The sequence below is a fragment of the Coregonus clupeaformis genome, unplaced genomic scaffold, assembly GCF_020615455.1.
Source record: "Coregonus clupeaformis isolate EN_2021a unplaced genomic scaffold, ASM2061545v1 scaf0584, whole genome shotgun sequence".
Lineage (NCBI taxonomy): Eukaryota > Metazoa > Chordata > Actinopteri > Salmoniformes > Salmonidae > Coregonus > Coregonus clupeaformis.
This window is the reverse complement of record NW_025534039.1, coordinates 39878-56384: the sequence shown is the minus strand read 5'-3', so window position 1 is coordinate 56384 and position 16507 is coordinate 39878. Positions and strand designations below refer to the sequence as shown.

Here is a 16507-nt window from a genome sequence, read left to right as displayed (position 1 = left end):
GTCCACCCACACAGACAGTGTGGTGAAGAAGGCGCAACAGCGCCTCTTCAACCTCAGGAGGCGGAAGAAATTTGGCTTGGCCCCTAAGACACTCACAAACTTTTACAGATGAACAATTGAGAGCATCCTGTCGGGCTGTATCACCGCCTGGTATGGCAACTGCACCGCCCGCAACTGCAGGGCTATCCAGAGGGTGGTGTTGTCTGCCCAACGCATCACCGGGGGCACACTGCCGGCCCTCCAGGACACCTACAGCACCCGATGTCACAGGAAGGCCAAAAAGATCATCAAGGACATCAACCACCCGAGCCACGGCCTGTTCACCCCGCTACCATCCAGAAGGCGAGGTCAGTACAGGTGCATCAAAGCTGGGACCAAGAGACTGAAAAACAGCTTCTATCTCAAGGTCATCACTGTTAAATAGCCATCACTAGCCGGCTACCACCCGGTTACTCAACCCTACACCTTAGAGGCTGCTGCCCTACATGGAATCACTGGTCACTTGAATAATGTTTACATACTGCTTTACTCATTTCATATGTATATACTGTATTCTATGCTACTGTATTTTAGTCAATGCCACTCCGACATTTGTCGTCCAAATATTTATATATTTCTTAATTCCATTATTTTCCTTTAGATTTGTGTGTATTGTTGTGAATTGTTAGATAGTATTGCACTGTTGGAGCTAGGAACACAAGCATTTCGCTACACCCGCAATAACATCTGCTAAATATGTGTATGTGACCAATACAATTTTATTTGAGAGTAGGCCAGTACAGAGTGACCGAAACAGTTTGTGCTTTAGTAAGGTTGGCTTCTTGGCGTTTAATGCTATGGTCATTAATTGCACCATACAGATGGAACGGAAATTCCAGAAGATTGATTTGGTAGTAGTAGCAGAGAAGTTTTTGCGTGTCCAAGGTTTTAGTGCAGAAGAACTACAGTGGGTTTTGAGAGAAGAGGTTCCATCCTCCCAGGCCGACGACCTATTAGGACCAAAGTAGTGGGAAGGGGTGGTGGGTTTGTTGGGGATAGTGGTGTATTTGTAGGGTAAGATAGTGGTGCAATTAAATTCCCCCCCAATCTCCTTTTCGTGAACACTCCGACCTGTGAAAGGCAGCAACACGCAACCAAGCGTCTAGTCTGCCGGAAAACTACACAAAGAAGAAGAAAGAGGGTAAACGGAAGTGAACAGCAAGAACAATTTCCACGTTAGCGTTTATATTGTTATTTAGACGTTTATTAACACCCTGGAATTCAAAATATGACTAATTTAACTGCACAGCATCACATACTTACGACATGTAGTCTTTAATTCCCGTTGGAGAGGACTTGGTTGATAGGTGTTATCTAGGTAACACTAGCTAGCTGCTAGCGGTAGCTAACAATGGCTAACTGTATGGTTTTTCACACTCAAATAGCCTCCATCATGGAGGTTCTAGCGAATGCAGCCGTGGCAGAGATCTGTAAACTCGTAGACGACGACTATGCAGTGTTTCGTTTGGAAATAACTCAAAGCCAGAAAGAAAACAGGGCATTGCGGAGGAAACTGCAGCTACTTGAACTGAAGGTGGCACGGGAACGCGTCCTCGCCAGTCGTCCCAGTAGTATCAAGATCCTCGACAAATACAGAGGAATGGCAAGAGGTACATTTTGCAGAAGGCAGGGGTTGTCGCCCCGTTCCCATCTGCACATGTGTTCACAGGTGTTACCCAGAATTGGGTCTTGGTCCGTTTTTGGATAGAATGCAATAATTCCCTTGATTATTTAGCAAAGAAACAATATATTCTAACCAGATTATTGATTTATAGCATTTCGTATGATTTACTCAATGAAGACAATGTAATGCATGGAACATAATACATAGTAAAAAAGCTGATGTTTTATTGTCACATACCCCAGATAGGTGCAGTGAAATGTGTTGTTTTACAGGGTCAGCCATAGTAGTACGCCTCCCCTTGAGCAAATTAGGGTTAAGTGCCTTGCTCAAGGGCACATCAACAGTTTTTTTTTTTTACCCTGTTGGCTCAGGTATTCCAACCAGCAACCATCTGGTTACTGGCCCAACGCTCTAACCACTAGGCTACCTACGGCCATCTATATCAAGAACTTATGAGATGAATTACCTTACATCCATGTCATTTCTAGACAGTGTCAATAATGTACAAGATACCATTGAACATTCACAGTAGCTAACCTAACCACCTCTTTTCCCCCAATCGCTCTCAGGTGAAGGACATCTCACTGGAGGCCACAGGAGCTTTGTGAAGCCAGCGGGACACAATACATGGAGAGATGACCAACCAATCACGGTTGATGAGGGGAGTAGAACGTCAACCCAGCACATTATTGTGATAGAGGTTAGTGTAATAATGTTGCATAAAATCAAATGAGGCCTGTTTATTTCAGAAAGGCTCCCCTCAGCTATTCACTTGCTTACATGTACATCATAATTCATCTTACATAGGTGAGCTTGTGAGACTTCCCTACAAGATTGATATCCAATTCAGCTCATGTACCGGTAATAACCTCATCTCTTTTTGTGTCAGTCTGCAGATGCAGAGGCTGCAGGTCCTGGGGTCAAGCAGGAGAGGTCTGAAGGAGAGGAGGACCCACGGCAAAGCAGAGACATCCAGACTGGAGCAGCTGGAGCGCCCCCTGTAGCCATGGAGGACCCCACCACCGCCCCAGTGCAGCCCAGGACCCGAAGAAGCATCACCGAGGTCAGTGGAATGCCGAACGCCGTCCTCAAGTCAGACACAAAGACTTTAATGGGGCTGGGGCGACTCGGCTGTCCTCCTGCTCCCTGCACAGAGTATTTACTTTACGGTAACCCAAGGACGGTAATGTCCCATCAGGACTCAGGTGACGCGTTACAGACTCACAGTGATCCGTCCTGTTCATACGCTACAGAGACACAGATGATACCTGGTAACATGCCTGTGGGCTTAGATACACAGACTAATCCAATGAGAGGGGACTGGAACCAGTACAGCAGTAGTGTATACTCTGAAGGGTTCCTAGATAAGAAAGGGGAGGGTCTGGTCGTAGATGAGGTGACTGTGAAAGTGGAGGGCGATGCTCCTCTGACATGGAATGCAGACGAGACTCACTTAGGAGAAGGACACTCACAAGGCAACACCAGTGACTTCTTAGACTACAGGGAAAGCTTAGAGACTAATCTAAATGTCTCAACCCACTCCCCTTTACACCCAGTGGCCATGTCTATGGCACCTTCCGATTCACAAGGCAGCGTCCTTTTTGATCAGGTATCGAACTCAAACAACCAAAAGGCCAAGCCGCGGGAAGGGGGAGCAACAACGGGCGGTAAAGAGAAGCGGTTCCTCTGCATGTTCTGTAACAAAGGCTTCAGCTGCCCCCAGAAGGTGGAGATCCATCAGAGGGTCCACACAGGGGTGAAACCCTTCACCTGTACCCAGTGTCACATGCGCTTCGCCCATGCGGGCAACCTGAAGAGGCACCAGAGGGTCCACACAGGGGTGAAACCCTTTAGCTGTACCCAGTGTCACATGTGCTTCGCCCAGGCTGGTGACCTGAAGAGGCACCAGAGGGTCCACACAGGGGAGAAACCCTACAGCTGTACCCAGTGTCACATGCGCTTCGCCCAGGCTGGTGACCTGAAAAGGCACCTGAAGGTCCACACGTGAGAAAGGCCAATTTGCCTGAAGTTTAGATCAAACCCTGCATTAAAGACAAAGATTCATTTTCATTGTTGTCAACAGAAAAGATCCAGATGCATTTGGAATAACGAGAGTAACCGATTTCAGTGTTGAATATTCCTGAATAGAAGATTGCATCCAGACATTGTGTGATATATAAGGTTTACAAGCCTAAAAAGTCTGTTACATATTGTGTTTATACTGTGTAGGCTATATGATGTTCCCAATTGCATGTTTCATTACTTCCATTCACTACTTTCCCAAGACACTTTTTATGAGAAATTGAAGTTCATGCAGATTTTTAGGTGTGGTTTTCATATGGTGTAATTAACACTTGTTTATGTTTAATAAACACAACATGGGACTTTTAATTCTGACTTTTGACTCTCTTTACTATACAGTGAGGGAAAAAAGTATTTGATCCCCTGCTGATTTTGTACGTTTGCCCACTGACAAAGAAATTATCAGTCTATAATTTTAATGGTAGGTTTATTTAAACAGTGAGAGACAGAATAACAACAAAAAAATCCAGAAAAACGCATGTAAAAAATGTTATAAATTGATTTGCATTTTAATGAGGGAAATAAGTATTTGACCCCCTCTCAATCAGAAAGATTTCTGGCTCCCAGGTGTCTTTTATACAGGTAACGAGCTGAGATTAGGAGCACACTCTTAAAGGGAGTGCTCCTAATCTCAGCTTGTTACCTGTATAAAAGACACGTCCACAGAAGCAATCAATCAATCAGATTCCAAACTCTCCACCATGGCCAAGACCAAAGAGCTCTCCAAGGATGTCAGGGACAAGATTGTAGACCTACACAAGGCTGGAATGGGCTACAAGACCATCGCCAAGCAGTTTGGTGAGAAGGTGACAACAGTTGGTGCGATTATTCGCAAATGGAAGAAAGACAAAATAACTGTCAATCTCTCTCGGCCTGGGGCTCCATGCAAGATCTCACCTCGTGGAGTTGCAATGATCATGAGAACGGTGAGGAATCAGCCCAGAACTACATGGGAGGATCTTGTCAATGATCTTAAGGCAGCTGGGACCATAGTCACCAAGAAAACAATTGGTAACACACTACGCCGTGAAGGACTGAAATCCTGCAGCGCCCGCAAGGTCCCCCCTGCTCAAGAAAGCACATATACAATGGGGAGAACAAGTATTTGATACACTGCCGATTTTGCAGGTTTTCCTACTTACAAAGCATGTAGAGGTCTGTAATTTTATCATAGGTACACTTCAACTGTGAGAGATGGAATCTAAAACAAAAATCCACAAAATCACATTGTATGATTTTTAAGTAATTAATTTGCATTTTATTGCATCACATAAGTATTTGATCACCTACCAACCAGTAAGAATTCTGGCTATCACAGACCTGTTCGTTTTTCTTTAAGAAGCCCTCCTGTTCTCCACTCATTACCTGTATTAACTGCACCTGTTTGAACTCGTTACCTGTATAAAAGACACCTGTCCACACACTCAATCAAACAGACTCCAACCTCGCCACAATGGCCAAGACCAGAGAGCTGTGTACGGACATCAGGGATAACATTGTAGACCTGCACAAGGCTGGGATGGGCTACAGGACAATAGGCAAGCAGCTTGGTGAGAAGGCAACAACTGTTGGCGCAATTATTAGAAAATGGAAGAAGTTCAAGATGACGTTCAATCACCCTCGGTCTGGGGCTCCATGCAAGATCTCACCTCGTGGGGCATCAATGATCATGAGGAAGGTGAGGGATCAGCCCAGAACTACACGGCAGGACCTGGTCAATGACCTGAAGAGAACTGGGACCACAGTCTCAAAGAAAACCATTAGTAACACACTACGCCATCATGGATTAAAATCCTGCAGCGCACGCAAGGTCCCCCCTGCTCAAGCCAGCGCATGTCCAGGCCCGTCTGAAGTTTGCCAATGACCATCTGGATGATCCAGAGGAGGAATGGGAGAAGGTCATGTGGTCTGATGAGACAAAAATAGAGCTTTTTGGTCTAAACTCCACTCGCCGTGTTTGGAGGAAGAAGAAGGATGAGTACAACCCCAAGAACACCATCCCAACCATGAAGCATGGAGGTGGAAACATCATTCTTTGGGGATGCTTTTCTGCAAAGGGGACAGGACGACTGCACCGTATTGAGGGGAGGATGTATGGGGCCATGTATCGCGAGATCTTGGCCAACAACCTCCTTCCCTCAGTAAGAGCATTGAAGATGGGTCGTGGCTGGGTCTTCCAGCATGACAACGACCCGAAACACACAGCCAGGGCAACTAAGGAGTGGCTCCGTAAGAAGCATCTCACGGTCCTGGAGTGGCCTAGCCAGTCTCCAGACCTGAACCCAATAGAAAATCTTTGGAGGGAGCTGAAAGTCCGTATTGCCCAGCGACAGCCCTGAAACCTGAAGGATCTGGAGAAGGTCTGTATGGAGGAGTGGGCCAAAATCCCTGCTGCAGTGTGTGCAAACCTGGTCAAGACCTACAGGAAACGTATGATCTCTGTAATTGCAAACAAATGTTTCTGTACCAAATATTAAGTTCTGCTTTTCTGATGTATCAAATACTTATGTCGTGCAATAAATGCAAATTAATTACTTAAAAATCATACAATGTGATTTTCTGGATTTTTGTTTTAGATTCCGTCTCTCACAGTTTAAGTGTACCTATGATAAAAATTACAGACCTCTACATGCTATGTAAGTAGGAAAACCTGCAAAATCGGCAGTGTATCAAATACTTGTTCTCTCCACTGTACATGCCCGTCTGAAGTTTGCCAATGAACATCTGAATGATTCAGAGGAGAACTGGGTGGAAGTGTTGTGGTCAGATGAGACCAAAATGGAGCTCTTTGGCATCAACTCAACTCGCCGTGTTTGGAGGAGGAGGAATGCTGCCTATGACCCCAAGAACACCATCCCCACCGTCAAACACGGAGATTGAAACATTATGCTTTGGGGGTGTTTTTCTGCTAAGGGGACAGAACAACTTCACCGCATCAAAGGGATGATGGATGGGGCCATGTACCGTCAAATCTTGGGTGAGAACCTCCTTCCCCTCAGCCAGGGCATTGAAAATGGGTTGTGGATGGGTATTCCAGCATGACATTGACCCAAAACACACGGCCAAGGCAACAAAGGAGTGGCTCAAGAAGGAGCACATTAAGGTCCTGGAGTGGCCTAGCCAGTCTCCAGACCTTAATCCCATAGAAAATCTGTGGAGGGGAGCTGAAGGTTCGAGTTGCCAAACGTCAGGCTCGAAACCTTAATGACTTGGAGAAGATCTGCAAAGAGGAGTGGGACAAAATCCCTCTTGAGATGTGTGAAAACCTGGTGGCTAAGTCATGTTTTGCAGAGGGGTCAAATAGTTATTTCCCTCATTGAAATGCAAATCAATTTATAAAATTTTTGACATGCGTTTCTCTGGATTTTTTGTTGTTATTCTGTCTCTCACTGTTCAAATAAACCTACCATTAAAATTATAGACTGATCATTTCTTTGTCAGTGGGCAAATGTACAAAATCAGCAGGGGATCAAATACTTTTTCCCTCACTGTACATCACATCTGATCTCACCCTATTCTGCATACACCCAACAGCACTTTATAACCAATATAGACTTACTAAATATACCTACACAGACCCACACACTAACAAACACCTACTGTACAGTCGTGGTCAAAAGTTTTGAGAATGACACAGGTATTGGTCTTCACAAAGTTTGCTGCTTCAGTGTTATGAGATATTTTTGTCAGATGTTACTATGGTATACTGAAGTATAATTACAAGCATTCCATAAGTGTCAAAGGCTTTTATTGACAATTACATTAAGTTAATGCAAAGAGTCAATATTTGCAGTGTTGACCCTTCTTTTTCAAGACCTCTGCAATCCGCCCTGGCATGCTGTCAATTAACTTCTGGGCCACATCCTGACTGATGGCAGCCCATTCTTGCATAATCAATGCTTGGAGTTTGTCAGAATTTGTGGGTTTTTGTTTGCCCACCCGCCTTTTGAGGATCGACCACAAGTTCTCAATGGGATTAAGGTCTGGGGAGTTTCCTGGCCATGGACCCAACATTTCGATGTTTTGTTCCCTGAGCCACTTAGTTATCACTTTTGCCTTATGGCAAGGTGCTCCATCATGCTGGAAAAGGCATTGGTCGTCACCAAACTGTTCTTGGATGGTTGAGAGAAGTTGCTCTCGGAGGATGTGTTGGTACCATTCTTTATTCATGGCTGTGTTCTTAGGCAAAATTGTGAGTGAGCCCACTCCCCTTGGCTGAGAAGCAACCCCACACATGAATGGTCTCATCATGCTTTACTGTTGGCATGACACAGGACTGATGGTAGCACTCACCTTGTCTTCTCCGGACAAGGTGTTTTCCAGATGCCCCAAACAATCGGAATGGGGATTCATCAGAGAAAATGACTTTACCCCAGTCCTCAGCAGTCCAATCCATGTACCTTTTGCAGAATATCAGTCTGTCCCTGATGTTTTTCCTGGAGAGAGGTGGCTTCTTTGCTGCCCTTCTTGACACCAGGCCATCCTCCAAAAGTCTTCACCTCACTGTGCGTGCAAATGCACTCACACCTGCCTGCTGCCATTCCTGAGCAAGCTCTGCACTGGTGGTGCCCCGATCCTGCAGCTGAATCAACTTTAGGAGACGGTCCTGGTGCTTGCTGGACTTTCTTGAGCGCCCTGACGCCCTTCTTCACAACAATTGAACCTCTCTCCTTGAAATGGTTGATTTAGGTGCAATCTTACTAGCAGCAATATCCTTGCCTGTGAAGCCCTTTTTGTGCAAAGCAATGATGACGGCACGTGTTTCCTTGCAGGTAACCATGGTTAACAGAGGAAGAACAATGATTTAAAGCACCACCCTTCTTTTAGAGCTTCCAGTCTGTTATTCTAACTCAATCAGCATGACAGAGTGATCTCCAGCCTTGTCCTCGTCAACACTCTCACCTGTGTTAACTAGAGAATCACTGATATGATGGCAGCTGGTCCTTTTGTGGCAGGGCTGAAATGCAGTGGAAATGTTTTTGGGGGATTAAGTTCATTTTCATGGCAAAGAGGGACTTTGCAATTAATTGCAATTAATCTGATCACTCTTCATGACATTCTGGAGTATATGCAAATTGCCATCATCAAAACTGAGGCAGCAGACTTTGTGAAAATTAGTATTTGTGTCATTCTCAAAACATTTGACCACGACTGTACACGTCAAAATAGTTTAATCAGGTTTGTCTGATGATTTATCATAGCTGACTTATTTTTACCCACAACATATTATTTATGTCCACCATGATGGGTTTAACAACAATGAAGTAATTCTGTAACTACAGTAAAGGACTCAAACATAGTGGGGATGGGTAAACACTCCATGTTGAAAGTGTGTTTATTATCTGTGTGTGCGTGTGTACGTACCTGAGGGAAGGAATGTCTGTAATCTGTATCACCTGTCTCTTCCAGGAGGAGGAGGAGGGGTGTGAGGAGGGTCTGGGGAACCCTGAGGGGACCATGGTCATGGAGGACAACCAGACTACACCTCCTCCTGAACCCACAGAGGAACCAGCTGAACAGCACAGGACCACACACAGTCTCACTGAGGTGAGCCCACTGTAAACTACTGTCTGCATAGTATTAGGTCAGGGCTCGTATCCACAGTGTCTCAGAGTAGTAGTGCAATCTAGGATCAGTTTTGCCTTTTAGATCATAATTAATAAGAATATGTAGCCAGATGGGGACCTGATCCTCAATTTGAGACTTTGTGGATACGGGCCCAGGTCTTGATAGATTTTGTCTTAAGTGTGGGACTATGTCTTTGAGTTATCAAACCATTAACAACATCTAACCAGTAGCAAATGAACGTACATGTTTGCATAGTACTCATAGCCATCCCTAATTGCTCAATCAGAAGATGCTCCATAGCAGGGTGCTCATATCAGATTTCTTGATCCAACATCCTCTCACTTTGTATCTCTTACAGTCAGTAGACATGGAGGATGGGAAGTCTGATCTGCTGCTAGTCAAAGAGGAGACAATAGAAGATGGATCAGAGAGCATTGAACTGCTGAGTGGAGTAAAGATGGGGGAGCAAGGTAAGGAGAAATACATATAGCCTACATACAGTAATAGATCTTCAATGGGAATAGTGATGCGCCTGACTTTCTTTGTCTGAATTCTCTTTATTCATTCATTAAGTGAAATCAATACAACATATATTTACATATAAAAACACACATTATAATGTATGAACTTGACCAGGTAATTGACCAAAAAAAACTCCAGATGTAGAGTTTTCTCTGCCATATTTTTAGTCTATTTTCTAACCTCTTCTTGTAGGTGGTTGGCTGGAGGCTAACAGAGATTGGGCAGCCGTCTTGGATTCCCAGACCCAGACGGGAGCAGCCAAGGGCCCAGGGAATAACATAACTGAGCAGGCCAGGACCAGAGGCGACACAGTGGAGGTCAGTGGATGGGACAGCGTCCTCAACTCTGGGCTGGGGAACAACACTGTTAACCACAACCAGAAACAGACAGTTGATCACAAAACAACATCCAAACTTAGTCTCCATGACAACAGACTGGCTGAGACTAGGGCAAGGCGTAGATTTGATCCGGGACAGGGAGGTGACCGTATGCGGCGGGAGAGAACAGACGCTGCTAGCGATGCTCCGTCCTGCTCCTATAGTTGTGATTCAGAGAGACTGATGGCGCCTCAGGTTAACCCCCTAACACAGTGGTCACTTTCTGAGTCAAAATGCAAGCCTTAAAAAATGTAAGCCTATGCAACATGAACCTATTAAAAACAGTACTGTATGAATGAGGTTTGTGCAGTAGGCTTTAGGCCCAATACATTAACACCACATATTGGCTTTACTTGACTTGCTCCGATGAACAGAGAAAGTGAAATATTCTTCAATATAAAAAAAACAACGCAAGCCTATCGATACACTTTCCTACTCATTCATTACAACTGCAGTGCTGGTTGTAGTGCGAGGGGAAGAAGGAAGAATGCACATTTTATTGCTTATAAAAGTGTTGAATACAAAGTGTTGACAGTGCTGAGTAAGAACTTAAACATGAACTCACTCATAAAAACAGCACCTCTTTGCTGTATTCGTTGACAGTCTCTCTCTAGTCATGATTTTAAAAGTTTTTACATCTCACAGTATCAACTTCGCTGTAGCTTTCTTTTAAGCCTGCTACGTTACTGCAGACACGGTAATCTGAGCCATCCGATTGGCCGGAGGTAGGCCTATAGTGCACTTGATTTGCTCTCCGGGCCTGCCGGCAAGGCAGAGGTTGTACCTTCAAACACATGCAATGGTTCAAAATGGGAACACCGCTGAATCGGGTGCACCTACAGCCAACAGCGCCAGACAAATAATAATAAATAGGAACGCAAGGCTTTATCATTGGGTTTTTTACAGAACTGTTCGGCCATCGACTAGGAATGCATTGGAGATCGACCGGTTGGTGACCACTGCCCTAACAGGTGAATTTAGTCTCTATGACAACAGACTCGCTGAGACCAGGGCGGCGCAGATTTGGTCTGCGGGGACGGGGAGGTGTTTGTATGCGGCGGGAGAGAACAGACACAGACTCGGCTAGCGATGCTCCGTCCTGCTCCTATAGTTGTGATTCAGAGAGACTGATGGCGCCTCAGGTTAACCCCCCTAACAGGTGCTGCCTTCAGCCTGACTTCTATAGGATCTATCAACTGGAACATGGACCCTGTGACAACACAGACACTCCCTGGCCTTCATCCTCCTCACACTCTCCTAATGTAAAACCAGAACTCAGACAATGCCAGTGCCTCAACAATAAATGGCTGCACAAACCCATTGACAAATGACAGTAGTAGTAATGCTATCAGTAGATCCGGTGGCAAAGAGAAGCACTTCTAGTGTTCATTCTGTGGGAAAGCCTTCAGTTTCCCCAAACAGGTGGAGATCCACCAGAGGATGCACATGGGGGAGAATCTGTTTGGTTGCCACCTGTGCCAGGCAAGTTTCTCCCACTCGTCCAAGATTGAAGAGGCACCAGAGGATCCACACCGGGGAGAAACCCTCCAGCTGCCCCCAGTGTGAGAAGAGGTTCTCCCACAAGCACCAGCTGAAGATGCGCCTGAAGATGCACACAGAAGAGAGGCCGTTTTCCTGTACGCACTGCGGGAAGAGGTTCTCAGAGAGGAGCTACCTGAGGATACACCAGCAAAAAATGCACACGGCCCATGAGTAGTGACATGTAATGTAGTACTAGTTTGTTCGTTTGTAGTTAATTCTGTCGGTTTTGGATGTAGTAGGGAACTGGATGAGGTGAACTGAGGAAAGAATGAGTATGATGAGGCAGAGTTGATGATATGGTGATGGTTGGTGTGATGGTGTCTGTAAAAATGCTTCACTGATGAAAAGTGATAACTATGTCCCTTTAGCTTTTATAGTGAGGTAAGGATAGTACCTCAATTCATGTTTACTTGACATAAAGTAGTGAAGATGTGTGTAATGTAATGTTGAACCTTTTCCAAAGTATTCTAAAATTAATTTTATCAAAGTGAGGGTACCAGATTTACAGAAAAGGTAAAGTGTTACCATAGTGAGAAAAGTTATTCTACTTGTCAAATGTATTGTTTTGTGCAATAAAAGTACTGTACTTCATGTTATGTGAGGGTATGACCATTTTGTTGCAATTAAATACAAAATCAACTCTGTGCTGACTGACTTGGTTATTTTTGTATCATTGCAGGGTCTGCGTTTCCCTTATCAGTCGAACCAAAACATTACACTTCATTCTTGAATCAACACATGGACATTTCTTTTATAATAAACTCCAATGGCTCCATATTGTTAGGTACTTGAATCACAGTGTTAGAGATGGGCTTGACTGTGGTTAACATTTTATAATATAATGTCATGTTTCTGTTTGTACAGCAAAGAGTTTCTTATATAAACCTTTATATGCTCTTCTGTACAATTTGTGTTTACAGTCTGCAGTCCATGAAGACCTGCTGATCTCCAGTGTTACTGGCGGAGAGACTGGACCTCTGAAGCGGCTGGTCACAATCCCTGGCCCCGGATCAGGACCCTGGATCAGAAGCCGTCCCTCTTCCTTCCCGAGTCAGAACCAGGGCCGAACCACGAGGGACAGAGACTCCACCACAACCACTACACAGAACACAACCAGTGGACAGGTGGAATGAACCACCTCAGTCCTGGTGGTCATCAGAGAGACAGAGGCTCCAGTCTGCAGCACAGACCCTTCTCTTCACAGTCTCAGTGCAGGGATGAAGCAGGGCCTGGGGCTGATAGAGATATACCCTCCTGTTCCTATGATACAAACACCACAGTATCTATGCTGAACAGAGCAGGTCATCCTGGGCTTCAGCCTTCAGAGAGAGTGGTGGGAGAGCCCCCTGGTGGGAGTCTATCAGCAAGTCTGTCTTTTCCTTCAGGGTCTCATCTAATGCCTGGTGACTGGGTTCATAGAAGGCCTGGACCTGGGTCTAGCCTTCCTCAGTTACCTCATGGTTACCCAACCAATACAGACAGGGTCAGGATGGGCGTTCACCACAAGAGGTACCTAGCCTATAACACAGCACACAATCTCAACAACACCCAAACAATGGCTAGAGGTCAAGGAGAGAGCTCAAAGACTAACCACCTGAGGGTGGTGGCTCCTGCTTCTACCTCCTCTGGTGTCATTGGATCACAACGTGGGAGGCCGAGTGTTAGGTTGGACGCTGACAAGCCATATGCCTGCCCCACGTGTGGGAAGCGTTTCACTGAGGCAAACTATGTGAAGAGGCACCAGACCGTTCACACCAAGGAGAGGCCCTTCAAGTGCAAACTATGTTACAAGAGCTTCGCCTTCCTGAGTAACCTTATCAGGCATAAGAGTGTCCACAATGGGAAGAAATCGTAGCATTGTGGCTTGAGATGTACAAAAGGGGATATCTGAGAACCATTCTTTAGCTGACATAATATAATTATCATGTGAAGTGTATTGGGGAAAGAGGTTAATTAAACACATACCCCTCCTTAACCCTTTAACTGTGTAAATACCTGTTTTTAGAGAGACAGTAAATCTAGGCTAGAACAAGGACAGTTGAATATTTACCTTACTGAGGATGGAATAAAGTCATTATTTTCTACTCTATTCTTGCTAACACACTGTTCTTTCTAAACAAGTCTGCTCTGAGCTTGAAAGATACTGATCATAGATTTGATGTGTAATGTAATAAGCAGTACAATTTTTTCAAAGAACAGTGCGCATTCCTTTTTCGTTTAACCACACCCTTTGAGCTATGGCGCCAACCAAAAAGACCCTCTTCTTCAGTGTTAACGGAATCGCTGTGTGTATTAACTGTAGGGGTAGCCTTGTTGCTGGAGATCAGAAGTGTCCAGTGAGAGAATGGTAGGTTGAGGTTGTACAGAAGGTGTCGTATGCTGAGGCAGTGAAGAGAGTAGTAGAGGAAGATCCAGGGCAAGGGATCCTAAGAGGATCCCTGTGAGTAGGCCCAGGCCAATAGAGAGTGATAGGAATAACGTGTGCTTCAGAAAGGTTGGCTTCTTAGCGCTCATTGTCATGGTTATCAACTGTACCGCAGAAATGGAACCTAAATCACAGAAAATATATGTTGTGGTAGCTGCAGAGAAGAAATTGGGTGTATTACGTGATTTTACTGCAGAAGATTTACAAGGTGAGTTGAACGATAGTGTCCCGTCCTCCCAGGCTGCTGGCCTGGTGTAGGATCAGATAGGGAAAAGTAATTGAATAGTGGTGAAGTTGAATGGTTGTAGGGTTAGTTGGTAGGGCAATTTTTCTTCCCTTTTTGTGTAACAAAGTGTCTTAAATTCACACTCCAGAACAGTAGGCGGACACAGCCCACACATTAGGTGGCGGCATGCACCTCTATCGAATGTTTGTGGACCAGCATAATACCAAGAATAAGGCTGTGACCTCTGCGATTTCCTTTCAAAATAAAAGTTCCGCAATGAAGATGGTACAAAATAATACAAATGGTTTATGTTTTTTTTATTTGCTGATATTAACTTTTTGTGTACCTAATCGTTTCCTATGACCGAAAAAATCACTAACCTCGATTTGGATGAAGAATTCTACTTCAACAAGACGGTGACGCAGGACATTCTGCTCACCCTGGACCAAACCCTAATCCCAGAGACTCGGAAGAGAAAGAGACTGCGCAAGAGAGGCCTACATGCGGGCACCCTGACGAAACTACTTTGGCGAGTAAATGGCATAGAGGAGTTTAAACAGGCAAAGCGTCAATACAAGACTAAGATCGAATCCTACTACGCCGGCTCTGACGCTTGTTGGATGTGGCAGGGCTTGCAAACTATCACGGATTACAAAGGGAGTATGCGCTGACCAGCTGAAAAGTGTCTTCACTGGCATTTTCAACCTCTTCCTGACCCAGTCTGTAATACCTACATGTTTCAAGCAGACCACCATAGTCCATGTGCCCAAGAACGCCAAGGTAACCTGTCTAAATGACTATCGCCCAGTAGCACTCACATCTGTAGCCATGAAATGTTTTGAAAGGCTGGTCATGGCTCACATCAACACCATCATCCCAGACACCTTGGACCCACTCCAATCGCATACTGCCCCAACAGATCCACAGATTAAGCAATCTCTATTGCTTTCTACACTGCCCTCTCCCACCTGGACAAGAGGAACACCTATGTGAGAATGCTGTTCATTGACTACAGCTCAGCTTTAAACACCATAGTGCCCTCCAAGCTCATCACTAAGCTAAGGACCCTGGAACTGAACACCTCCCTCTGCAACTGGATCCTGGACGTCCTGATGGGCCGCCCCCAGGTGGTGAGGGTAGGCAACAACACATCTGCCACGCTGACCCTCAACACAGGGGCCCTTCAGGGGTGCGTGCTTAGTCCCCTCCAGTACTCCCTGTTCACCCACGACTCCGTGGCCGCACACGACTCCAACACCATCATTAAGTTTGCTGACGACACAACAGTGGTAGGCCTGATCACCGACAACGATGAGACAGCCTATAGGGAGGAGGTCAGAGACCTGGCAGTGTGTTGGCAGGAGAACAACCTCTCCCTCAACGTCAGCAAGACAACAGAGCTGATCGTGCACTACAGGAAATGGAGCGCCGAGCACGCCATCATTCACATCGACAGGGCTGTATTGGAGCGGGTCAAGAGCTTCAAGTTCCTCGGTGTCCACATCACCTAGGATCTGTCATGGTCCACACACATCAACACAGTCATGAAGAGGGCATGACAACGTGTCTTCCCCCTCAGGAGGCTGAAAAGATTTGGCATTCGCCCTCAGATCCTCAAAAGGTTCTACAGCTGCACCATTGAGAGCATCTCGACTGGTTGCATCACCGCTTGGTATGGCAACTGCTTCGCATCCGACCGCAAGGCACTACAGAGGGTAGTGAGTACGGCCCAGTACATCACTGGGACCGAGCTCCCTGCCATCTAGGACCTATATACCGTGGGGATGGTGCCAGGTTTCTTCCAGATGTGACGCTTGGCATTCAGGCCTAAGAGTTCAGTCTTGGTTTCATCAGACCAGAGAATCTTGTTTATCATGGTCTGAGAGTCCTTTATGTGCCTTTTGGCAAACTCCAAGTGGGCTGTCATGTGCCTTTTACTGATGAGTGGCTTCTGTCTGGCCACTCTACCATAAAGGCCTGATTGGTGGAGTGCTGCAGAAATGGTTGTCCTTCTGGAAGGTTCTCCCATCTCCACAGAGGAACTCTGGAGCTCTGTCAGAGTGACCATCAGGTTCTTGGTCACCTCCCTGACCAAGGCCCTT

At 45.6% G+C, this 16507-nt stretch overlaps 1 protein-coding gene across 1 annotated transcript; it reads left to right on the top strand.

Moving 5' to 3' along the window:
- The first annotated feature begins 1464 nt into the window (after nt 1-1464).
- Nucleotides 1465-12887, top strand: LOC121556671 (zinc finger and SCAN domain-containing protein 2-like). The gene is made up of 7 exons (XM_045216035.1): nt 1465-1649; nt 2233-2363; nt 2553-3596; nt 9672-9783; nt 10028-10152; nt 11635-11772; nt 12675-12887. The coding sequence occupies exons 1-7, from the start codon at nt 1640-1642 to the stop codon at nt 12885-12887; spliced, it is 1773 nt and encodes a 590-aa protein (XP_045071970.1). The 5' UTR covers nt 1465-1639.
- Nucleotides 12888-16507: the final 3620 nt, after the last annotated feature.